Source organism: Eleginops maclovinus, chromosome 13 (assembly GCF_036324505.1).
Source record: "Eleginops maclovinus isolate JMC-PN-2008 ecotype Puerto Natales chromosome 13, JC_Emac_rtc_rv5, whole genome shotgun sequence".
Classification (NCBI taxonomy): domain Eukaryota; kingdom Metazoa; phylum Chordata; class Actinopteri; order Perciformes; family Eleginopidae; genus Eleginops; species Eleginops maclovinus.
This window is the reverse complement of record NC_086361.1, coordinates 22184422-22211248: the sequence shown is the minus strand read 5'-3', so window position 1 is coordinate 22211248 and position 26827 is coordinate 22184422. Positions and strand designations below refer to the sequence as shown.

Here is a 26827-nt window from a genome sequence, read left to right as displayed (position 1 = left end):
TTGCAACACTAAATTACTACATGAACATTTTAGTGCACAAGCTCAGTTTTAAGCTCAATAAACCTACAACAATGTTTAACTTGATCCCTTAGGACCATATGACTGTTACATTTTGTGACTTGCACTTTGACTAGAAGTATTTTTCTTCAATTTCTTTATGCACTATTTTAATTTGATCTTCTGTCTTAGGTATATTGTTTGTTGCATTTCCTAAACTACACTGTAGCTATGGTGCATATGACAAATAAAGCCTTAAAATGTTTGTTGTATGCTTGCATGATATGTTTTTGTAAGGTGTCTTAAAGTACTTAGAAAATGGCCAATACATTACATAATTATTATAAATTGTATAAATATATATTTTTATTATTGTAATAATTATTACATTTAAATAAACGTGTTAGTATTTTTAGACATTTAAAAAAAACCTATTATTATTATTATGCTATATCAAATATATTTATATATAATATGATTTTCTTTGTAATGCATACTATTATTATCCTATATAAATTAAATGTTTATAATGATTATTATTTCATGCTATTTGAATTAACGTGTTATTGTTATTAGACTATATAGATTATTTTTGTATTATTCATATTTTTGTATTATTATAATTATTATAATTTAGATTACATTTTTGGTATTAAATGTATTATTATTATTTATTTAAATCATCATGCGCTCTGGTATAAACAGTGTTGTTGTTGGCTCCGGATCCAGTTTCTCTCTCAGCACTCCACTCCGGGTTTTCGATCCCTCACGCCCGCTCGGTAAGATGGCTGTGTGTCTCGCGGAGCCTCGTGCTGGTTTGGTTGATTTCTAGCTCGCGCTCTCGTTCTGTAACAGAAGCCCCCCCCACACACACACTCACACACACATACTCACTAGTGTCGGTGAAATTCATTTTGTGCCTGGCTCCTCTGTATTTATTATATTTTTTGAAAACTTTTTCCCCTCTCCGTTTTTACTTGAAACGGAGTCGCGGTGGATTAACCGGATACCGGGGCGGAGGGGCTAAATCTGGGGGGGGGGAATGAACCGGGACGTCGGGTACGTTGGTATAAATATAACCGTATTTATATTCAATGGTGTTTTTAGGGAGTTTGACTGTGAGTGAGTCTCGGTGCTGAGAGAGAGGCAGAGAACGAGAGGAGAGAGAGAGAGAGATCATGGCCGCTCAGGTCGCCAGCGTCGCCTCTCTCAACACCAGCCCGCCATCCGAACTCAAGAAGCCGGATCGGGACCCGCAGGAGGAGTCGGTGGTACCGGGGGAGAAACAGCAGGAAAATAAGGAGCCGGGAACCGACGGCGGATCTCCGGGTCAGAAGGAGGACGGGAGCGATGGAGGAGGAGGAGGGGATCCCGATATGAAGAACGGGAATGTGCCCCGGGTAAATAATAATAATAATAATAATGATTCAGGCGAGGGGAATAACCATCCCGGAATGGGACACCACCACCAGGGCCCCTTCCCTCCACCTCCTTACGGTTACAACCAGCACTACAGCCGGGCCCCTTTTCATCAACATGGCGGACAACAAAGCCCTGGCATGGCAGCTGCATCGGGGCCGGGCATGATGGACCCTTACCCGGCTAACTCACACGAATACCCCAACCCCAACCATTACAACAACTACAGCCCTTTCCAGAACAGGACTTCTTCGTCTTCTTCCTCGTCCTACCAGGGCTACGGGGCCATGAATTCCCCGCGTAATAACACCCAGTCTCCGGCGACCGGGGGGCAGCCAGGCAAGCAGCAGCCAGCAGGAGGAACCACAGCCATGGCTGCTGCCTCGTACAATAATCAGAGGTATAACATGGGAAACCAACAACCTACATCCACGCCAACTTTAAATCAGCTTTTGACAACCCCTAGTTCTGCACGGAGCTACCCAAATTACCCCCAAGGAGACTATAACAATCAGGAAGGGGCCAGCAAGGGGCCAGGAGATATGGGCAGTCAGTATGGTGGTGGTGGTGGTGGTGGTGGGGTCCATCCGGGTTGGCAACAAAGGAGCCACCATCAGCCTCCCATGAGCCCGGGAAACACTGGACAACCTCCCAACAGAAACCAGGTAAACTCCACTCACTGCACAGGCACACTTTGACTGAGTTAACCCGCACCAACAGCACTGTTAAGAGTTGCATATTGCATTGGACTCAGCCATTGTCTATGTAGCAAGAGCTCTTAAAATGGCTGCCTCTCTCTTTTCTCCACAACACCAGCCCCATGCAAGAGTGTTTTACACCGAGAAAGAAGCCACATAGTGTGTTGGAAACAACTTCCAGAGTTGTGGAGGGATTAGTAGTGTGTCCCTGCTGGGTACAGGGCAAAGAGTTTGACTAAGTAGAGCCAGAGTTTGTCAGGAGAAAGTGTGTGTGCGTGTGTGTGTGTGTGTGTGTGTGTGTGTAGAGAGGGAGATAAGGCGCAGTGCTTCTTCTCCTCGCCTCATTGTAGGATTTTAAGTTATTTCTGTGAGAATCTAGCCTCTTTTCGCATGTTGTGCTCCCCTCCAGTGTTATCAAAAGTGTGTCAACGGCTGTCACGGGTAATAAACAACATGCAAATGACAGTTAAATCAGATTTGCATAATCATTAGGGTGAAAAAAAGACCACTGTATGGGGTTTAAGAAGGCTAGGTGGGGTTTGTGTCTCTCAGTCCTGTGCATGGCAACAATTGCATGCTACTAAGTGTTTACTCGGATCAAAGTGTGATTGTGGCCAAGATTGATTCATCCTGACGGAAACGGAGGGGTTTTCATTCATTTGTGGCTCGGTTTTCGCCTTTTTCCCCCTCCCCTCCTTCGCCTCTGTGCTCCATGTGCCGCCTTGTAAACACGGAGCTTTTAGAGTTGGCAAAGTGCAGATTGCCTTTGCTTTGGGATTTGAATTATGGAGGTAAAATCCTGCTGTCAGAGCCAGGAGACAGTTGGTCTTAGGTTGACATGCGAGCAGAGATCTGATTGGCTCCCCCTTTCCCTCTGCTCTCGGCCATTTATAATTGCATCTAATGGAAAAGGCTGCAGAAAAACAGCCCCCTCTGCACGGATATATTCCTGCACCGTGGCAAGACATCATGCTTCTTTTCTGCATTCATTTTTATAACATTAATGCATGCATTTTGATTAAATTATGCATTTGTATGAACATAAAAATGCACCTTAATGTTCTCCCATTGCAACAGAAACAGCACTATTATTCCAGGGTATTATTTACTCATTGGTTGCTTCTATTTAAAGCATTTTATAGAACACAGTTCCTCCCACTGCAGTAATTTGCATGATGACTGTACTCACAGATCCACTGTTATTTCTTTATCTGTGAGTGGATGTCATGCACAGGTCACTTTTATCCTGTTACGTTGACCTCACACTCGCTCCTGAAGTGTTTTATCCTTATATTTTTGCTGTTTAGTACATTGTGCATTACTCCTTTCTATCTGGCTGACTCTGGTTCAGCACATAGAGTAGGTGTGGTCATGTAGCACCGTTGTACAAGTGCATTTCCCACTGTTTCCAGATCAGTTTGAAGTCACTTTATCTCCTGGGCCATGTGAGAGGGTTGTACTGGCTGCAGTTTTGTTTACAAGCAGCCAAGGTGTCAGCAGAGTGTCACAGCTTTTTCTTTTTTTTTTTGCTTCTTCCAGCAGGATACAATAGCTTAATTCGCCTCCACATGCAGAGAGAGAGAGAGAGAGAGAGAGAGAGATAGAGAGAGATAGAGGGAGTGTGTCAACAGTGCTTTCTCTCCCTCCTCTCTCTCCAGTGATAACAGCCACATGTGCAGTGTTTTCACTCTGCAATTATGTGTCAAAGGCAGCATCAGTGGAGTGTGTACAGTACGATGAAAGACTATTTTTGTCATCTAGATAAACACGTGAAGGATGGCGCCGGTGTGTAGCCTCGTCACAAATAATAAGGCATGTGATTCCTTTTTAGGGAATAAATCTGCTTTCTATTTCACTCAGAGAGGGTTCACTTATCCTAAAGACGAGATTTTGTTCGCAATTTCTTAATATCTAATACATGTTGTTGTTGCATCTTCACATATTTTTTTGAGGCATCTTCTGCTGAAGTAGTGCTGTTTGTGTGTTGCTTTTCCTGCAGGAACGTAGACATGCTTTGCTGCATTATTTCTTGCACAGGGATACTCAGTTCATAGAAGATGATACCACACATGTTGCCTTTAAACTTTAGGCTGCTATTCATAGTTCAATATATGTTATTATTTCCACCCTGTGATTGTTTTTAATGTCAGCAAAAGGTTTTGATTCAAGATGTTTTAATCTATATGACCAGATATTAAGGCAGCATGGTCATTTTCAACCTGGCTGATCGTTTAATCTTCAGAAAATAAGGAATAAGAAGTGTGATGCTGATGAGTCTTAGTCCTTAGTGATTCTGTAATGCTGCTTATTTGAAATAAGTTGGATTTCCCTTTTTGTTTTAATTTGACACATTGACACTGCTCAGCATTCATTTTCAAACATGTTATTTCCATGTTGCTGAAGTTGTGTTTCTTTTAGCAGGCCTTTGCTCCTCATCTTCAGGTTTAGGTCGATAACTAGTGTGTTCTGCTTTGGTCGTTTGACGAATGGAGCAACAACGATTGAGCTTGTTTGGTCGTTGTGCATGACCATTATTCCAAGAAGCTTTAAATCAGGTTAAATTATGTTCCACCAGACAAGGATATGTGGTCTAATCGTGTTTTGTATTTTCTTTAATTAATCATTTCTACCTATGTTTTAAGTTATTTTCTATGGTGCAATACAATCAGAAGTCGTATAATCTAAGGTTTATTTCAGTTCTAGTCAGTTCTTGATGACTAGCTTCTGTAACACTCCTTTCACTGAATTATTTCTTGGGTTAATCTCTATATTTCATTGAATTGTGTACAAAACAACATTTTCTTCATATTTCAGTCGTCAAATTAAAGTTATGAACTTGGAATAACATCTGCCAGAGAAAGTAGTTTGCAGTAATCTTTGTTTGTGCTTGGATCCTTTCAACCTGACCCTTCAATGTCTAAGGAGAAAGACTGATTCATATCCTAACACTTCTAGTGCTTTTTAACGACTAGATATTCTTATTTTGAAGAGTTTGATCAAGAAGCCTAAGCTCATTGTTCTGATGCAAGTAGAAAAAGAGGGTCTGGTAAATGGAAACTTTGTTTAAGTACACTTGAAGATGGTAGGAAATGTATTTTTGCAGGACACAAAGGGGTCTGTGTGGGACGGGTTCAAAGTGTTGTCCAATCATAGCACATGAAGAGTGTCTCACAGACTATCCTCTGTCCATGATGGTTGCTGTCGGCTGTATTTAAGCACATTTTATTAAATGCTTTAACTCTCCCTCCATTATCGCCGCCACTGTTGGCCTTTTAACTGGCGGATATATCGCTGGTAATGATTCGATGGATGGTTTTTATAAAGCCGTTCACCTGCCTTGGGCCACCTGCTGAAGAGGAGTAATGTGCTAATTGAGTGGTGTGTGTAAACGGCTAATATTATGGGTTTTCATTACACACAAACAAATACTCACAAGTGTGTTTTGGCGGGGTTGTTTTCTGATGGGTTTCAACGCCAGGTGTTTCCCTCTTCCGCACACATGGGAGTCGGGGAGAATCCCCCTTCAGCTCTGCAAGGCTGACTCCACAAATTGAATTTGAATTAAATCATAATCGAAGACACTTTGGAAATATTTCTTTTGGAGAAACATAATGAAAAACACCAAAGCGAGGGTGTTAAATTGACAGATGCTAATGGCTCTGCTGCTAATGTACAAGGGAAGCCCCACCGCAAATTGGAAAGTAGCACACAAACAAACAGACTCATGACAGCTTTATGGTGTCAAAAAGTCTCACTGGTAATGAAGATGGAATATATTTAATATACAACAGCGCAACACATCTCGCCTGTGTCGGCATTGTTATTCAAAAGTAAACTAATTAGAGCTTTAAACAGACCAGGATGCTCATATTTAGCACGCCAGAGCTGAGCTAAGTGTAATTTATTTCAGGGTTTATTGGAAGTTTTATATGAGATCAGCCTGGATATTGAAGTATACTCAAAACAGAGTCCTTCACACTGAAACAGGATTATTATTTTTTCTTTTGGACTTGAAAGTGATCAAAATGTGTTTGAATATTAGCACAAAAATAATAGCAAAGTTAGAGCAGCAGACATATTTTTATTATCAATTAATTTAGCTTATTTTTCATAGTTGACAGATAAATAATTTGGTCTTATGTAAAATAATAATAATCCAGGTTTCTGACAATCACAATATCCCAAGGCTCAAGGTGACGTCTGAAAAGGTCCAAAGATACTTAGCTATCACACAACTTATAAACAAATCTGGAACTACGTATTTGTTTTGTTTTTGGATAAATAAACTCAAAATGATTGATGGAATATATTTTGTCTTTTTAATTAACTGACTAATCATTTCAGCCCCCTGCACATCTGCTGGGTGCAGCTTCTGAAACATGCAGATTTGATGCTTTTCCTTGTCATATTTTATTCTAATATCTTCACATTTCACAGATTGAACGATGAACCCAGAATATATTCTGCAAATGAGTCGCTAATGAAGTGCAGCCGTACTTGCAGAAGACATTTTAGCTGTGTATCGACATTGTCTAAACCAAACAATTGGTCAGTATTTAAGTTATCATTTTGACATAACTTTAAGGCGAACAGCTAACATCTGCTGCTTCCATGGTTAGAGAATATGCTGCTTTAACCACGTGATTTAGTTGGAAATATGAACCTTTTTTTCAGACAAATCAATCAATTTAAAAATGTCCTCATGGCTTCAAAGAAGTAAAAAAATTAACTGCACTTTTCATTGACTTCATAACCTAAAAAGTAAGTAGTTTGGGATCCGTCATAGATATAATTGCTGGTCTCTTCCTTTTTGTAGTTAAAATGATTAGTTCATGGATAAGAGTTGCGTCAATGGACCCGAGTATCATCCTGTACACAAAACCTAGAAAGTGAAATGCTCTTCTTTCCTTCTAAACACAACGCATGTTTCCAAGAAAACACTCAGAACAATAAATTCCCCCGACTGTTGAGCGGGACGGGGGGGGAGAGAGGAAGCCCGAGCTTTCGTAGAGGAAGTTCACTCTCGGCTCTTTCAGTCTGCTTTGCTGAGTAATGATTCTCCACAGGCCACATGGACAGCATGCTGCCTCCCGGCAACTGTGTGTGTGTGTGTGTGTGTGTGTGTGTGTGTGTGTGTGAGAGAAACTAGATGATGTGTGTGTGTGAGGGAGAAACGGTGTCAGTGATACCCAGGGGAAGGAGGGGTTGGGTGTTTTGTGAATGATCTTCGTCTGCCCCTGACAGCTGTGTGTATTTGTGTATAAAGTGCGCCAGTTACTCTGTGTGTGTGTGTGTGTGTGTGTGTGTGTGTGTGTGTGTGTGTGTGTGTGTCGCGCTGCCTCAGGTCTGACCTCCACGTGTCACCAGCAGTCTGTGTTTCTTCCGTAACGTCACCCTTATTCTTTTTTTTGTTGTCCCGCTGACAGCTAAAGACAGTGTTGCATTTTCCTCCTTTTAAATTCTCTACATTTTCAGGTTCTCATTTGTATTTTCTGCCTCTCCTGGGACATGTCTCCATGCTTTAATGTTGAAAAAGCTCTTTATTGTTCTCATACTGCCTGTGCTGCAGCTCCTCTTTTCACCCTCTGTCTGAAACCAGAGCCCAGTCTGCTCTGATTGGTTATCTGGCCAGCTCAACCTATACGTAGGCCTACAGCACTCTTATCATCCCTGTGAGTTTTTGAGATACATCAGAAGAAAATTAAGCATTGACCGGGTTTATTGACTTCCACAAACGACAGCAAGTTACTGCATGCATCCGTTATTTGATTAAGATCCTCGGTTTCATACATCCCCGGATAATTATGAATCTGAATAACTGTACGCCGAGCGAGCGTTGCACATTAAAAACAAGTTCCTCCATGGACAAAATGTCAAACTTGGGCTATTGCATCAGGGCACGGCGCAATATAAAGGTAATTCATTTCTTTTGACATTTACCTTTCTAAAATGCTCCGTATTAGCATAGTAATGTCGTCCTCCGAGCGTCAGACTACAGACTTAATTTACATGACGCATGGCGTGTGTGTGCTTTTATAGAATAAAGTGGTTAACCTTTTACATTGGCGGCAGTTGTTGATCGTAGAAGGTAGAGACTGATGCTTCCTGCCTCCTCATGTAGCTCTCACCTTTGCTCTCTACAGAATAAAAATGGCATGCCTCATATAGAGTATAAAGTGGAAAGAGGAACAGATGCTTTCTCTCTTCGTGTCTTTTGAGGAACTCGATCATGATGTTCTGTTTGTGTGGATTGCTCCCTCTAGTCATGGCCTTGCTTTCTGTTTTGCCTCATGTAGTATATACACTGTTTAAGATTTATTTTCAAGGCTAATAAAACCGAAGATGTGGAGTGCATTTAAGGTAAGCAGAGGCTGGTAAAAAGTGTGCAGACAGATTTCATCTTTGCAGAGCAACGGTGGATCAATACCCAGTGTGAGCCTCATGTTGAGCTTTATACCAGCAGAATAGAAGAGCAGAAATCCTTAGTAAGGTGATGGATAGAGAAGAAACAATACAGATAGTTGTTGAATATATTTTGTGATTAATGAATACTCACTAATAATCTGATGGGTAGGGAAGTTGATACAGATTAACTCAGTAAATGTTTTAATTGGTTTAATCCTTTTTTTCAACATAAATGCCAAAGTTCATCTCCTCAATTGTGCCTTTTTTTAATTGAAAAAAGGTAACGGCATCGTTTCTTGATGAACAAAACAATGTATTTTAAATGTGATATTGGACTTTTGTAATTTAATTTTGCTATTTTATTCCATTTATGGGCCAATCTATAATCAGTGCTAGCCCTAGATTCGTGCAGCCAATATGAAATGTAATATTTGGTTAATTTGCAACCAAATGTTCCCCTTAAAAAAATGAAATTTGACATTGAAGTTCCACTATTTCCTAAAAGTTAATTAAAGTGTAAATGAATCATTTATTCTTGCCCTAAATTCAATTCTCTTTTGGTTTTGTCCTCTTGGCCTTGAACTTTTTAGGGTTCAGTTTTCTTTCTACAATTTTCTAAGACTTCCTTGAGTAAAACATAATCTTGTTTGAAAACTTACATAATGATAGGTCGCAGTCATAGCAATACTTTCACATGATGTTCCTAAAAAAACACCGAGCATAAACAGTTTTCTCTCTGAACTGTAGTCAAAATATAACTTCTGAGCACTAAGTCCTAAAGTACACGTGCCAGTTCTTATTTCAACCGTCCTGGATTATTAAGGTACATTTATAATAATAATAACTTACATTTATATAGCGCCTTTCATGGTACCCAAGGTCGCTTTACAAAAAAGGGGAGTGGGGGTTAGGGATCAAAGGACTTAGTGCAGAGAAATGTTGTGAGGTGCTTTTTGAACATGGGCAGGGACACAAGTTTAAATGGCACATCATTCTGTACAGCGGTGTATCAGTTGACATCAGCAACTTGTTTGATATGAGCCATTGTTTTGTTTTGTTTTGGCTAGTGGTTAATAAAGAGCAGAGGTATGTCAGCAGGGCCACGGACAAAAGCAACAGCAGAAGAGATATTTAGTTTGTCTTGTGTTGTGGCAAAAGACGATTATTTACACATTCAAACAGTATGAGCTGCCTGGCTAATGCTAACTCTGGACCCTTGTTGTGATACTTGAACGTTGAATGGTTGTAGAGTTGGGCATTGTTTTAATATTGTGATATAAGGCTAGATATCATGTCAGATTTAGAATATTTTGAGACTGCATTACAGTAAGTTAGTTTGTAATTTCTGAATTTACCAGACTTGTAGCTCTGCAATTGTTTGCCTTTACCCTCTTACTGATGATTATTTATCCTATATCTCATTGTGTAAATACTTTGTGAAAGCATCAATGGTAAACCCTAAAATATAACCCAAATATGAAGGTATTTGGCCTGTAATATTAGGATATTTGATGTTCCTTCACAGCGCCCAACTCTAGGCTATGCTATTAGAAAAGGCAGTAACTGTTTCTGGCACAGTTTTCCTCTCGAACCTGAATATTTGCATGGCCGTGCCAGAGAGAGCATTCAACAACGGTCTCTCCAGTGCACTCGCTCATTTGCTTTTAAGTATGGCCTCCACACACCATTTCCTCTCCATGCTGCCTTTGGAATTAAACAGCGGCACAACCCATGAACGAGGTAGCATTTTAGCACTTTTGGTTCCCTTGTCTGCATTCAATGGTTTTAAGAATTGGATTACTGCCTAAATAAGGTCTGTGGTTAACAAGACTTAAACGCTTTGTTCTACAACATAAAATACATCAATTAATACCAATAACGTGTCTCAAAAAAGGCTGTTGCTAAGGGTCTTAAAGAGACTACAAAACATTATCACCCCTAACATTAGCCGCCTTTAGCTTAGCGGTGGTGACATGAAGTCATGTGACCGTGCTGTAGTTCCTTTATAGCCCAACATTAGCCTCCTTTAGCTTAGCGGTGGAGACGTGAAGTCATGTGACCGTGCTGTAGTTCCTTTATAGCCCAACATTAGCCTCCTTTAGCTTAGCGGTGGTGACATGAAGTCATGTGACCGTGCTGTAGTTCCTTTATAGCCCAACATTAGCCGCCTTTAGCTTAGCGGTGGAGACGTGAAGTCATGTGACCGTTCTGTAGTTCCTTTATAGCCCAACATTAGCCTCCTTTAGCTTAGCGGTGGTGACGTGAAGTCATGTGACCGTGCTGTAGTTCCTTTATAGCCCAACATTAGCCTCCTTTAGCTTAGCGGTGGTGACGTGAAGTCATGTGACCGTGCTGTAGTTCCTTTATAGCCCAACATTAGCCTCCTTTAGCTTAGTGGTGGTGACGTGAAGTCATGTGACCGTGCTGTAGTTCCTTTATAGCCCAACATTAGCCTCCTTTAGCTTAGTGGTGGTGACGTGAAGTCATGTGACCGTGCTGTAGTTCCTTTATAGCCCAACATTAGCCTCCTTTAGCTTAGTGGTGGTGACGTGAAGTCATGTGACCGTGCTGTAGTTCCTTTATAGCCCAACATTAGCCGCCTTTAGCTTAGCGGTGGTGACGTGAAGTCATGTGACCGTGCTGTAGTTCCTTTATAGCCCAACATTAGATTTTTACTTCTGGTGATTGCATTTTCTAAAGTGGTGTTTATATGTTGACATTATCTCGCTAAACATAACATGATAGTATCATAAGGTTGTTTTTGCCACAGAGATTATTTTATGCAATGTTGCGAAATCGAATGGAAAGAACCCATTGGTTTACTCGCCTACTCTGCACCACTTACATTGAAAGGTGTGTGTGTGTGTGTGTGTGTGTGTGTGTGTGTGTGTGTGTGTGTGTGTGTGTGTGTGTGTGTGTGTGTGTGTGTGTGTGTGTGTGTGTGTGTGTGTGTGTGTGTGTGTGTGTGTGTGTGTGTGTGTGTGTGTGTGTGTGTGTGTGTGTGTGTGTGTGTGTGTGTGTGTGTGTGTGTGTGTGTGTGTGTGTGTGTGTGTGTGTGTGTGTGTGTGTGTGTGTGTGTGTGTGTGTGTGTGTGTGTGTGTGTGTGTGTGTGTGTGTTGTGACTGTAACCATGAGGCAGGCAGTGACCCAGCCAGGTCCTTAAGTGGCTTCGCCTCCCGCTCACTGGCCAGGGTATTTTTGGCATCGTAGTGAGTGACACACTTATCGTAATGGGTCGTCCAGGGTGCCAGTGGTCAGCCTGAATAAGCATCCTTCTCTGCAGCCTCGGTAACGTGATGTAACCGATCACTGTCTCGTTTTTCCCAACGCTGACAGAGGACTCGCTTAAAACATCGAGTCTCTGAGCAGGAAAGGACAGCAGAGTTTCCTTTTTTTCCTCAGTGCCGGTGAAGGGCTCGGGTGTAACTTGAGCGCTGCTGCTTTACTTAACCTGTACTCGCTCTTTGGCCTTAAATAAAACCACTGCTGCTTATTATGGGATGCCAGTGGACCGTGACCGTAAACACCCGTTGCATTTTAACAATGATCTGTTTAAGCATTTCGGTGCACCTGGATGTTTACTCCCAGATGGATGCCTAGTGGAAGAAATGAGCTGCGATGAAACGGACACACCCTTCAGAGTTTACTATTAACCCTATGTTACAAGATGAACATGTGGTTTGTTCTCGCTGCTGTCCTTACCCCCCCCCCCCCCCCCCCAGCCTCATCTCTCTCCTGGGAATCAGCCACTGTCACCTGGAAAAATATGAGCTTTTCCTGACAGGTTAACTGGATGTTCCCTCTATTTTACCTCCAACTTGAACATCCCACCGACAGCCAGGCAGCAGCAGGCAGCCCCCTTTTTATTTATTTTTTCTATCAGCTATAACTCCTCTGATCTTCCCAACGGGAGATTTGGATCCACTGTGCACACCATGCCTGTTAGTATACAGTGCTGTGAACCTGTTAACACTGCAGGCTATGTTGTTGTTCAGCTGTAAACACTCACTCACCTGTGCTAATCACCTCCGTCACTAATCAATGGAAGTTCTTCTCACTGAAGGAATGTTTTCTGAGAGTTGCCGGCAGTGAAAGGGTCAAAAATACAGATTTCTTTCCTTGAAGTGGTTTGTTACTTTATTCCCATTAGAAATGACAATATCACATTTGTTCAAGGCTATTCATTCCCAATTTTTGGAATGAGTTCATGAGTAGTGAAACATGCTAGCAAGAATTCTGCAACCAGTATGATTGCTTGGATGAGAGCTGCAATGGCAGAGTAATATTAATGCAAAAAAGTGTCTTTAGCTTCTCAAATGCGGCGATTTTCTGCTTTTCTTTGTCTACTATCATATTAAAGTGAATATCTTGAGGTGCGAGTCAGACTATACAAGACATTTAAAGACATAACTTTGGATTTTAAGAAACTAGGATGAATATTTTTCACCTATTTCCAAAAAGTAGTGATTTATCAAGGAAATAATCTTTGGATTTACCTATGGAAATATTCGATTGGATCTGGTTCTTTGTTGCTTTTGACTGCTTATTTTTTTTGTCAAACCACACTGCCTCCTCATCCACCATGTGAGTTTTGTGTGTATGTTGGTGTGTATGCTGGCTTATGTCTGCCTGTATGATTGATTGAAAGTCAGTGGAAAAGGGAAGATATAAAACAAACCTTAAAAACATTTTTTCCAATTCCTCTCCGCTGTCAAATTAAATCCGAACAGATCTTAAAATATATCTATAAAAGTTGACAACCACATTTTTAGCTGCTAGTCTTTGGGGATAAGATGCAGAGGCAGCGGCGTAACTTGTGTTGTTTCTGTGGTACTTATTAACCTCAGAAAGCCTTGTTCTTGTGCCTCACCTCTCAGAGATGTGACGCAGACTACATGCTCACGTTCCTCCTCTCCTCCCCTGAACATCTTTGAATACCTTGCAGCAGCTGGGTGAACATCTGTGTGTGCAGGGTGCCTCTGCTCGGTGTGGAAGGAAGCACCCGCACCGACATATTTACCAAACCTGGACCCTCCGTGCTTTTATCCGTAGTCAGGCAGCGCTCAGCTCCTCAGGTTGATGCGGTGGGAAAGCAGAGTAATTGCTTAATTGAGAACATGACGTTTGTGGTTATTTTTTTTTCCTGGAGTGGATTGTTTACTTTAGCCCTCAGGTACGGATCTCTGCCCAGATGCTCTAGTTGGATACTTTAAATCTCTATTCATCAAGCGGTCTCGCTTCTTTTCATGCTTTACGGCTTCAGGAAGAGCCTCACTGCTGTTGGTGCTAGAATGCATGTTTACCTAATATTGAACCAGCTCACCAAGACCTCCTTTTTGTTATATAATGGATTTTCTTCATGAAATCAATGTAAAATTTGAATCGGAAGATGAAACCCTCTTTATTAGTCACACACATGCACACAGCAGAGCACACACAGTGAAATTTGTCCTCTGCATTTAACCCATCCTAGTACTAGGAGCAGCTATTGTTCAGCGCCTGGGGAGAAATGGGGATTGGAGGTGTCTGGTGCCTTGCTCAAGGGCACCACAGCAGGGCCCAGGAGGTGAACTGGGCCTCTCCAAGTAGCAGTCCACTTTCCATATTTCAAGTCTGTTCGGGGACTTGAACCGGCGACCCTACGATTCCCAGTCCAAGCCCCTACTGACTGAGCCACTGCTGGACAACGTAACTGAAAAACGTGTGTTTCGTTCATAAGACCTTGCGAAATCCTACAGCTTTCCTCTAAATATATATTTAGATATGCATTTTTGAAAGTGTGTGTATTTTAAGCCCCACTTTCTCCTTAAAATTGGATCGAAATTAGTAATAAACATCCAATTAACCCTCAGGATAAAAGTATAGAACATTAAACTATCGGTAGAAACCTTAAACAATATAGCCTCTAGTACTGATTTTAAATCACCAATTTAATGGGCTTTTTATTGTCTTGTTGGTCTGCTGGATGGACAAAGTATTTGTACGTTTCCCAAACTTTTATGGGAAATTCTAAGTATTAAGGTTTGTGATATCTGAGGAATATTCAGCTTGCATTGGGATTAAAGTCTAAAGCATGACTCCATGAGTGGAGAAAGTATTGATAGGACACTTCTGCTCAGGATCAAAGTGCTTATCCCCTACAATACTGGTCCTTCTGCTCCTCTCCCACTGTGATAGGACTTGCCAACATGAGTTAAAGTGTCTAAATTCACCTGAATTCGCCACTAAAGTGTATGAAACGGAGTAAAGGTAGAATCTCCTGTTGTGATGTTTGCCTCCCTGCGAGCTCACCCTGATCTCTCGGTGCTGTTGGTCGGTGTGTTGCGTGTCAAAGGGCTTTAGCGCAGAACAATGGTGTGTGTGCGCCGAGCCGAGGCCATGTGGCCGTGTGGCGGATTAAATTAGCAGCAGTTGTTTATCGTCTGCCCCCCCAACCCCCCCCCCCCCCCGGTCCATCTGCTGCACTCGGCCTCGTAGACGCTGCTCTCAGGCACTGCTCCAAACACTGCCCCCCTTCCTCCCTCATCCCTCCCAATGTAAATCTCTATCCCCATGACACACACACACACACAGTTTTAAATAGTTGCAATATCCACCAGCCGCCCAGTCATGACACAATATACTCGCTGCAACCTCTTCTGCCAAGAGAGCTTTCCTCTATGCAGATTAGCCACGTGCTAATTGTGGATATTTATTTATTTTGTGGAAGAGAGGAAGAAGAAAAAGGGAGGGGAAGAGTTTCCTTCAGAAATTGATTAGATGACGGAGCAGAAAAAACAGAGCGTGCAGCGATGTGCCGCCCTTGTGAATATATCAGACTTGTAGCTGCATGTGGAGTTAGTTAGTCATAAAACTGAAAGTGTTTTTTCATTTTAGTAAAACTCTGATTCATGCAAAAGATCCTCAAATTCTTACTGATGAGAGACGATGGTAATTATGTTTATAGTGCAGTGTTTTGTCTAAAAAAGGTGTGAAATATTCCTCATAATTGAAAGTTCTTGAGGAAAAACCAAGTAGTTAATCATCTTTCTCATTTATAATTATCCTAGTTATTCACAATAGGCTAAATACACATTATTCTTTATCACAGACTTTAAAAAAGTGCTGGAAATCTTTACAAAACAACCTTTAATATGGCTTTTTAAATGGATATTGACCAACGTGGTTGAAGTGTTATACAAAGGACAATCTACTCTTTATGCAATTTCAAGTTTCCTAGGATTACATGTCTACAAATACCGAATTCTTTACAATATATGAATATATCGTAACCCCTGAATATCTTATCGCTTGATTCTTGGCAGCACTCAGACATTATTGTTACTAGAAATGTATTATATAAAGCAGAGTTGCTTGTTTTATTCATCGAAGACCAGACTTTCTTTCGCAAAATCATGAAAATCAAACTATTTTTTTCACTTTTTCCAGTAAAATAGTCAACATTTTGTACCATGTTTGGTTTTTAATGGCATGACACAGTACATGTTTTGACCTTTGACTGCATACTAGTGCACTGCAGGTCGACGCTGTCTTCATGTGTTGTTCTGATTACTGGGAAATCATTGAACAACTGTTACATCCTGCAGCCCTAGTACACTGTTTTTCTTCCTAAGTCTCGTACCTGCAGTATTTAAAGGCCTTCTTATCTAAGTTTCATTAGTTATAAGTTCTCACTCGTGCTACTACGTAGGGAAATGCATTCAGAAGCTCAAGGTCTTTCCTCAACAGCAGCGGTGAAGAGCCACTCATTCTGTAACTACAGAGAAAGAGGAACATAGGCTTCAATAGCAGACCCTGACACACACACACACACACACACACACACACACACACACACACACACACACACACACAACACACAGAGGTTCTCTTAGAGGATGTGTGATGGTGTGTCAGATGTGAACAACTTAAGCATTGGGAGGAAAGTGCTGGTAAACAGATCAATGAGACTGGCCACAGCTATACCCCAGCTGCTGTTCACAGATGTGTTAACAGCATCAAAGGAGAGGCCGTGGAGGGGAAACACAACGAGATATCTCGAGCAGATTTAATATCCTGGTTCACAGGAAAAAAAGCAGCATATTGATGATTATTTAAGTAATTGTTAATGCAAAAATGTCAGGAAATATTGTTTTGAATGAGCAAATGTGGTGTTTTTTTTACAGCTTTTCTTTGTTCTATGTCATACTAACGTGAATATATATTTGGGTTTTTCGACTGACTGGAAGACCTTTGTAGTCATACATGATGATTGGATATTTTGCACTATTTTCGGACATTTTATATACAATTAATGGTTGTCGTTTAGATTACCTAATTTGCTGTGAACATAATACTATTTCATTTATGTTATTAGCAAATATCTTCAGCTCTATATTTAAATAAATGTGCATGAAATGGAATTTTTTGGAATGGAATCACCCTTTTTATATAGAAAATAATGAATAAAAATGCTAATATTTGGAATATTGGTCTTGAATTTGGTCCAGATAGAAAAATAATAATAATATAGTTAAATATAATATTATTTTAGAGTATCTTTCGTACAAGAAATGCAGCCCAAAATGCTTTAAAATAAATAAATAAAAGTAAACCAGAACGCACTTGATGATGATAATAAATCACAATAAGAATAAATAAAATTAAACCAGCTGAATTCTAATAATAATAATAAAGTGAAATATATTCAATTCAGTACGCTTATTTGGAGCATACATTACATTTGTTTTCATTCTCTTCTACTATATACATTTCTTTCTCATCATTAGTTGAATTTTTAAGAAGAAAATGTGTATATTTTAGCTCCAAATGTCCACTATCTCCAGATGTTGGTTGTAAAGTAAGACAGGTGTTTTTTAAGGAGCTTCAGCGTCGATCCTGCTGTTGTCTCGAGGAGCTGCAAGCCCGTTTGTAGCTGTAGTTTCGAGCTGTTCTTCTTTCCGGCTCTTTCCCCGCAGCGCCCTGTCCCGAGCTGTCAGCCTCCTTAATGGAAAAGCAGGAACACAGAAATATTCTCTCCGCCAGCCCAAAATATCGACCTCAGATCGGGCGAGGGGAAAGGAGGAAAAAAGAAGGTTGATTGTTTTATGGCCCGGTCATTGCTGGGAGATTTTGTCTAAATGAGAAATAGATTTTACCTTTAGTGTTGCTGGTCTGTTGTTTGTTAACTCGCGAGTCATTTTTCATGTGGATTGGAGAACGTTAGCGGGTGATCCAGGCCTCCGCGGATAACTTTACGGATGACACAGGAGGCTCCGTCTAAAAGCTTTAAGCAGCTCATTAGAAAAAGAGTAATAGTGCATCTTTATCGAGAGAAGTGGCTCAAGCTTCAGTTTGTTGGGAGAAATTCTCAGTGTTTTTTTGCCTCAAATGGACAAAAACACCTGACTTTATGTTTAATGTATTTACTTTTTTAATAAATAAAATGAGTTTGTCCATACATGTACTTTGCTCCAAAAACAAACTTAATTTGATTTAAAAAAATATATAATTAAGATGCATTTGTTTGAAAAATTGAACAGAAAAGCTTCGACATCGGCTGAGAAGTTTTCCTTCAGCGCATCCTTAATTTACATGCATACACCTGTCTGAAATGGATTGAAAACCAGCAACATGGTGGTGTCTTATGCAGTTCAGACTCCCGTCATGGCATGAAGTCAGGTGGGAGGAGGGGGAGGGGGAGGGGGAAGGTATGGTGTCCTTCCTCAGGCAGGGGTTAAAAGTGCATTGGAGGTCACAGGAGAGTGCCTACCGGGACCTGTTACTACTCCCCCCCCCCCCCCCCCCCCTACGGTGCGGTCTGTAATGACCCTGGAGAATGTAATGACACCCCCCCTCTCCTTCTTACACACACACACACACACACACACACACACACACACACACACACACTGACTCTCCTGAACCTGGAGGAGCTCAGGAGTGTGGCCTGGGGGAGGCTGCAGGGAAAACCTGGAGTGGAATATGTTATCTTGGATAGTGACCGCCCTGCAGCCTGTTGATTCCCCCCCCACACACACACACAAATATATTTTCACACACCACTCTCCTGCTGAGCCACCCTCCACCCACCCTCCCCCCTTTTACACCCGACCTGGTCTCCTCTCGTTGCAGCGCTGTCATTCATAGAGTGCCAGAGCCCGCTGCTTTATTAAAGCCCAGGAAGAGCGGGGCCTGGCCCGGGTTCAAACAGCAGTGCAGCTGGGACCTGTTACATTTTCGGCAGACTGCCCTCTCTCCGTCTCGCTGGCTATAAATAGCACCCGGTGGTTGTCTCCCTTAACCAAGGAAAAGAGGTTTTTGTGGGAGGAAAAACACACACACTCACACACACACACACGCAGATTAATAACCGTGGGAAGCAATGAAAGCTTTGTGTCTGCTGCCTGAGGTCAGCGGGCCAGGAGGTGTTGCTACTTCAAAGACCTTCATTGTGGTGCATACTTTCAGACGCCGCTGACTGCACCGCCGGGGTTGATGGGAAAACACTGGCTGCCAGCGGTGTGATGAGAGGATGGCATAAGATTGCGCCAACCAGTCAGACATCCCTGGCTTGAGCTTTGTTTCTGATTTCCAGTGGAGCAACATTTCATTGAGCGGTGCAGCGATAACGCATTTTCTTAGGCCGACCTGAAGTTAGCAACCAGCTGAAAGCCAATGGGATTTTCCCACTGGATTTTGGTATATTGCAAAAAAAATCTGATCCTGTGGCAAACAAATGTTTATGATACTTGTGTTCATATCCAGAACACACTGCACACATCAACATGGAATGCGTTGGACACACCTGTTACATTTCACACTTCTTTTTTTACTGGAATGATAAAGTTTAAAGTAATCGAGCAGCCAAAACGCCTTCAAAGAGGAGCTTGTTCTTTTTCATCTGAGAATTTAGGAGGCAGGAACGGTTCATTCAAACATGCTTTACAGGTGCATTGTGGGAGATGTAGGATTTTGTCTTGGTGGAAAAAAGCGAACGTTAGACTATAAAGAAACCACTTCACGCTCACAGGACTTCATGTCACCACTGCTAAGCTAACGGCGGCTAACAGTGGGGTATTTCCTGTCGTAGATCACAATGTGAAAATGTCTTGTTAACCACATACCTTATTTTTATCTTATTTTACTAAACACATTAAACAGCTTTGACTTTGAGAACCCAGAAGTGCCAAAATGCTGACTCATTCCCCCGTTTCAGGACTCATTCCTGCACCACTCTACAGCGGCTCTGGATTGTGTTTATTTTCGTTACGCTCGAGGGGTGTTGGGATTCCACCAGCCTCGTCTCTTATGTACACACTCACACACACTTTATGACCTTGGCTCCAGCTGTTGACAGGCGAAGCTACCTCATTACAACCCCCACCCCCCCACCCCACCTCCTCCTCCTCTTCCTCTACTCTCAGTTTCCCTCCCTTGCTCTGCAGCCAAAAAAAAAAAAGGCCATGTGGATCTCCCCGAGTCCAAACAGGGCCAAGGTCACCCGCCCGCCAACAACAAACCCTGACACCGCAGACACGTCCACTTCCTTTAGCTTATTTTCATAGAAACCCTCCCCGACTACGACGTCTCCGCCATAACAGTATCCACCCACTGGCACGATGATCCGCCGGGCAGGGAAACGCTCCTGGCGGATATAGTGGGCTCATTCATTCATTCATTCATGGCCAATTTTTTCCCTTGCTAGTCGGGAAAGTAAATCCACTGCTGTTATTTTTTATTTTTTTTACCTCCCCCTCTGCTTTTTGTTCCATGCTTTGATTATGCTGTGACTGGTTTATGAGATGATGCTTGCACGACACAATGGTTCTCGTTTGTGTTAATTGCTGAGTAATGCTTTTTTTCCAGGAAAGAAACCCCACTTAAAAGGATCCAAAATAAGCCTTCTTGCGTTCTCCTGTCACATTACTGGATTCTGAACAGTATCCTATCAGTTGCATCATTATGGAGCTCCTTATAGCCTGTCAGAGCGTTTGGCTGCACCGTCCAATCAAAGCAATACACACAACATAACCATCAACCACTAAATCCACTGACAGACCGTTACCTCTCAAATCAAAGCGTTTCCATCCACCTTTCCAGCTGATTTAAACACTGCTCTCTCTCTCCGTGTCCTCCAGCCTCCGAGTCCAATGGAGCAGGTCGGGAAAATGCGTGGTCAGCCATACGTCGGACCCAACCCGTACTCCCAGCAGCAGCAAGGGCCTCCTGCAGGGCCTGGACCCCAGCAAGGAGGCTCCTATCCGGGGCAAGGATACGGACCTCCGGGCCCTCAGAGGTATCCAATGGGGATGCAGAACCGAACGCCTGGTGCTATGGGCGGCATGCAGTATGGACAACAGGTCAGTGACTATTCATTTGGATTAACGTCTTTGCATGTGCATCGAAACCCTGCACAACTTCTCTCTGAAGAAAGAAGAAGAGCTTCAACGATAAGATAATTAGAAAACTGATGAAGTTTTAAGCCAAAACTCAATTGACATCTTTGTAAAGATTGACTGTTGATTTGTGCTAATATAACATGTGCAGCAAGTGATCAGGGTTTTGTCCTGATCCAGAAACACTTTCACCCAAAGCTTAAAACATGTCATGTTCTGAAGGTCTCAACATTAGTGTTAAGATCACCAAATGTTAAGTGGCTACCTTTTGTGATGAGGATGTTAAATCAGATTGGTTTATAGCTACTGTTGGGGTGATTCTGATTTGTTTGTCCATTCCAAAAGGACCACAAGTTAATCAGTTTTTGTTGAGGCAGTGGAGCATTCACTTTGTCCATGACTAGTGGTAGAAATAGTCGAAGTATGCTGCAGATAAAGTCTTGAGAGGGCCAATTACAAATCATAAAGCGGACACATTGGACGTCAGGTAACGAGAAGTTTGGAGGCGCTCAATTCGTTGAGGTGTAATTGGTCCTCTTTAAAAAAAGAGGGTTGTTTCCCTAAAGCTACTTCATACTTTGATTTTACGTAAGTTGGAGCTAATGGATGTAGCTGTAACTAAAGCAAAGTTATTCCTGTTATTGATCCTCAAATATCCAAACTAAATCATTGGAGAGCCTAACAAAACCAAATGGAAGCTTATTTTCCACCTGCTACCGAAACTTGACTGAAGGAGAAAAGACCCAAAGCGAGAAACCATCAATTTCTCCCCCGACTGATTCACTTCCATGCTTGGAAAGTTGTGGGAAAAATTCAGGTTGTTTGTACCGGCACAGTGGGCAACACTTCCTGACAGTCCAATTTAAAAACATCCAGTTTGCCGTAGCCACTTACTCATATCCCGGCGTAACACCTTTGTTAAACCCTCCGGCAGGCAGTCGGTCTTAACAGACAAATGCATGCAGGGAATCCCGTAGATTGAAGTCCTTTCTCTCCCGTCCGCTGTCTGTGGTCTTGTGCCCATTGTGTGGTGTGATTATCTCATACTGGCCTGCCTGGTGTCTGACCGTGGACTCGATAAGTGCCCTGCGGAGAAGAAAAAGACTTCCCTCCCTTTGTCGGACCGATACAATACAGCCACTTCACGTTGTTTTAAAACGTGTGCCGATTCTTTACTATCATGAATTCTCAAGTAGCTGCTCCCAAAACAACACGTGGCTTCCTCTCCTTTTTTTTTTATGTCCCTCCTCTGCATTTTTACATTACTGTGTTTCCTTTACAAGGTCAGCCCTTTATCTTCCCGTGCTCCTTCAGGGTAATGAAACGAATTCGCTGTATTGAAAGGCTTTCTGCTCGCTGCATCGGGAAGGAATATGAAAAGGGCTCATGTTGAAAGTTCAAGGAGATGAAGTCAAACTCAATTTTTATTCCCACAGATGTAATTTAAAGCGATACGCAGATTCAGTGTGACACTTTTTTTTGTCCTCGTGTGATTTGACTGATCAGTTTATAGCGAGGAACACACTCTCCTTCTCTCTCAGTTGTCTTCCCCCTTTTTAATCTGTGAGTAAGATGAAGAGATGCTCTTATTACTCCACCGAGAATATGCAGAATCAAAGAGGTGACTTTGGATTTCGGTTATTTTTACATATTTTCTCAGCTTCAGACGGCATCCTGTCAGCGATAAGGTAGAGATGCATAGTCTACGGAGAGGCTCGGGATAGTAAACCTGTAGTAAGAGAAAAAATCAGTTTATGTTGGAGGCAATTAAACTCTGCTGGGTTATATTTACTCGCCTGTCTGTTCTCATCCTTATAAGCTGATCTACCTTTGATCCTAACTAGGAGTGGGACACTGAAGGACTTTTTCCATCACAGATCTTTGTGAATTAGCGCTATTTGACCCAAACAAATCTGGGTATAAAAACACTTGAATAAAGTGTGAGTTAGGCAAGCCTGCATGTACAGTATTCTGAGTTGTTTTACGAATAGTTGTTGTTCAGTTTTATTTTATGAGACAGTATGTGGGCCTAAAGATGATGGAAAGGACGTAGAAATTAGGTACATACAAATCTTCTCAGACACTTTGACGAGCAACATTTTTAAATGTTTGTTTGCCATCATGGTAGAAGAGTGAAAAATAGAGCCTAATTTAAAAATACAGACCTTATCATATAAGAAAGACACCGTCTCTGAGTGTTGCTGCTTTAGTGTTGTTTATTTTGGCAGTGGCGAGCTACGATTTATGATAACCTTATTTAACGTTTTAGGGACCAATATTGTGATGCTTATTGACCTTATATGGTATAAGTGTTAAGTCTTCCTCTTGTTTTAAAGGCTGCATTAAAGCAAAGTGATGTCATTTACTGTTCTGTGTCCCCGTCTTCTCCCACTGACTCATTGTTTCCTCATTCCTGATGATTGTTTATAAAAATGTGTAATTTGTTTATTGATGGCAACAAGATTCAATCATGCACTATCAACGGGCTATTTTGCTCAAAATATTTTTGATAGATGTTATAATTCATATCGCCATAATTCCTACAACTTTGCTGCAAATTTAGATTATTTCCGCCAGCAAATATTAAAAAGGGATAATCCCAGTGATGCATATCGTCCTTCTCATACACCACTCTTTGTGTTTTACAGATGTCGGCGTATGGGCAGCAGGGTCCTGGGGGCTACAGCCAGCAGAGTCAGGGTTACTACGGTCAGCACGGCGCCCCCCCTCACCCGGGCCAGCAGCAGCAGCAGCAGCAGCAGCAGCAGCCTCCATACGCCGGCCAACCCCAGGGCGGCTCCGGAGCCCCGTACCCTCAGCAGGGCCATCCATCGCAGCCCGCCGGGCAACACGGGCAGCAGCCCGGAGCCCCCTACCAACAATCTCAAGGTCCCCATGGCCCGCCTCAGGGCCAGCCTCCATACAACCAGCCCCCCCAGTCTCAGCCTGGACAGCCACCCTACGTCCCTCCCCAGCAGCAGCAGCAGCAGCCTCAACAGGGACCAGGACCCCAAAGTCAGCAGGGCCCCCAGGGTCAACCCGGCTACCAACAGCCTCCTGGACCAGGGCAGCCCCCGCAGCAGCAGCAGACCCCACAGACCCCCCAGCAACAACAACAACAACAACAACAACAACAACAACAACAGCAGCAGCAAGGGCCCCCACAACAACAACAACAACAACAGCAGCAGCAGCAACAGCAGCAACAACAACAACAACAACAACAACAACAACAGCAACCAGGAGGGCCACCGTCTCAAGCCCAGCAGCCCCCAGGTCACGGGCAGCAGGGGCAACCATCCCCTTACTCCCAGACCCCCCCACTGCAGCAGCCGCCTCAGCAGCAGCAACAGTCTCCATATCAGAGGTTCCCCCCCCCTCCTCAGGTAATACACCTCACTTGGCTGCTTCATTTATGATGCACCTTTTTAACCAACGTCACAAAGGGGTTCACTTCAAGTACCGAGGGCAGAGCGCAAGAAAATCAATCAACAGACGTAAGAAAGCCGCAGTCAGATAGGAAGCATAAAGCTCTGTTGAACACCCAGACCAACCCTTGAACTTATAGAAACATTAATATAAAATGTATAGATTAAAAGTTTCCCTTTTTTTCCCACAATTGTATTTTATTATTCATTTTTCACTCTATTTTCACTTATTGTTTTATAGGTTTTTTTCCCTCAATGTTTATTTTTCCCAATTAACTTTTTAATTTCCTTTTATTTTTTCAACAATTTCTTTTTATTGACTTTGTTCCCCCAAGATAAGATACAACCTTTTCCATTCATATGCTTTCTATTTTTATTCTTGTTCAGTAGTCTTGTTAATTCACTGAGAGGATTGCTATTTTATGTAGTTGAACTCGGTGCAATGACTAAAGGAATTCCATTTTATTCTATAGATATTATATAAAGAGAAACTACTTCTTTAAAAAAAAAAGTCTTTGTGTTCTCAGACTGGCACGATTTACAGCAGAGTGGCTGCTCAGTGGAACCAAAAGCTGGGAAAGGTAGCCAGGAGCCTTTCCATGTAGAGGTTTATAAGTGATTAAAAGAATCCTGAAATCAATCCTGAACTCCACTGGCAGCCAAAGAAAGGGGGCTGAGTGGACAGTGATTGTTGAGAGCCTCGCTGCTGCATTCTGTACAAAACTGAAGAAGAGCCAGGGAAGTTTGACTCAGGGAAAGTGAATCGCAATTGTGGATTATATACAACGCCAATGTTCCCGGAGTTAGGTTCGACTTGTATCTGACTTTAATGTGCAAAAGACAGTGACCATCAAAATGCACGTCGTTATTTTGAACTGGTCGGAAAATGGTGTAAATATCTGTAAGACGGTTAAATTAATAGATGGATTTACAAGGAAGTACTCCTGCATTACATGGCAGAGAGGCATTGCTATTTGATTTGGTTACTGGTGAGAAACGTCCATTGAAGACGCTTGACTTAGGTTTTGTTTTGTCTATAGTTTACATTACATTATCTCCTTCTCGTCCTCATAACAGGAGCTTTCCCAGGACTCGTTCAGCTCTCAGTCCAGCGCTCCTCCTTCCAACCAGCCCATGGCTTCTAACAAGAGCAGCCAGGAGGACAGCATGCAGGGCCGGCCCTCCAGTCTGCCGGTAAGACCCTTTCAGCTGGGTTTCAAACACCTCCATAGTTTGCCCTTCAGACAATGCCAAATGGCACTAAAATATGCTCTTTCTAAGTACTTCTGAATGTCTACTAGAAAGGATTTTGGAGCCGATCTCGTTCAGTTGTTTTCTTGATCACTTAAGTTTAATAATCTGTTGATTTTGCTAAATATGTAGAAAAAACGCTCTTGTATTTGGACAAAAACAGCCCTTCATTGCACTTAAATATCCACAAATCATTCAAGTCAAACAACCTTTAATATCCCCTTCTTTCACATTAATTATAAATAAGAAAAAAACTTTCTAGCTTACAAACAACTACCTACTAGAAGGAGGGGGGTGGGGTTTACCATAGAAAACCATGTTGTTGTGTTTCAGTTAGGCCCACATTTAGAGAACAAAACATAAATGTGCCTCATCTTCCAAATATTACTGATGTCAGGTCAGATGCATGTTTTCCTAACAAAGACAAACATCGCTGCCTCTCTGCAGCTCAGTGTTTCTCTGAACAGCTGCTCACTGGACACAAAAAAGAAAACAAATCACACACGTGTTCTCGACACCTGTTGCCCTCTTACATCACGCCAGAGTCGTGTCTGAAGCAGCAGCTGAGTATTTCAGCTCCGTCCCTGGTCAGAGAGCAAATATCTGAAACAACAGCAGGAAATAGACACAACACCGCAGATCAACATCGGCCGCTGACACGGGTCAATGTCATGCTGAGATATCTGGCAAAGGACCAGTGACAGTCAACAAGGAGTATATCGGCAGACACCGTTATTGAGTTGACTAAGCCATGCATCCCTAAAATACACAGGTGTAGCGCTCAAAATGGAAATCTAGCTTATGTGTTACAAAGCACATGTCAGAAATGTTCACCTGTTTTACTAGGCCAAATGTATCTGAGACAAATGTTTATAAGTACAATAGAAATAATGTTTTTGTGGGGAATAATATAAACGGTATTATTTATATTAAATCTTATAGCAAAAGTCCACGGTCTGATCAAAACCCAATGTTTTCACCAATAGTGAAGAAAGTGTGAAGAAATGTAGGATAAATATTGGACTTTTGTGAAATCAATTGACTACCAAACGTTCCAATTAAGCTTCACAACGTATTCAGAGCGAGGCTTCGGACACATGCTGCCTTTTACAGCGGTACCTGCTGTGAGTGTTGCTTTAGTAGAGAAAGGTCAGCATTCAGCACTTTGGACTGGTGTATTCCCAGCTCTGTTTACCGTTTCTGTTGACATGTCGGCTGAATCAGTGACCGGTTACTGAATTCTGCATAAGTT

At 42.1% G+C, this 26827-nt stretch overlaps 1 protein-coding gene across 1 annotated transcript in view; it reads left to right on the top strand.

Annotated features, from left to right (window-relative positions):
- Window positions 1–775: 775 nt before the first annotated feature.
- arid1ab (AT-rich interactive domain 1Ab) overlaps window positions 776–26827 on the top strand; it is a 56491-nt gene continuing 30439 nt past the window's right edge. Inside the window, 4 exon segments of the mRNA XM_063898722.1 lie at window positions 776–2081; window positions 20639–20860; window positions 23545–24282; window positions 25402–25518. Coding sequence (XP_063754792.1) covers window positions 1176–2081; window positions 20639–20860; window positions 23545–24282; window positions 25402–25518 — 1983 coding nt within the window. The 5' untranslated portion in view covers window positions 776–1175.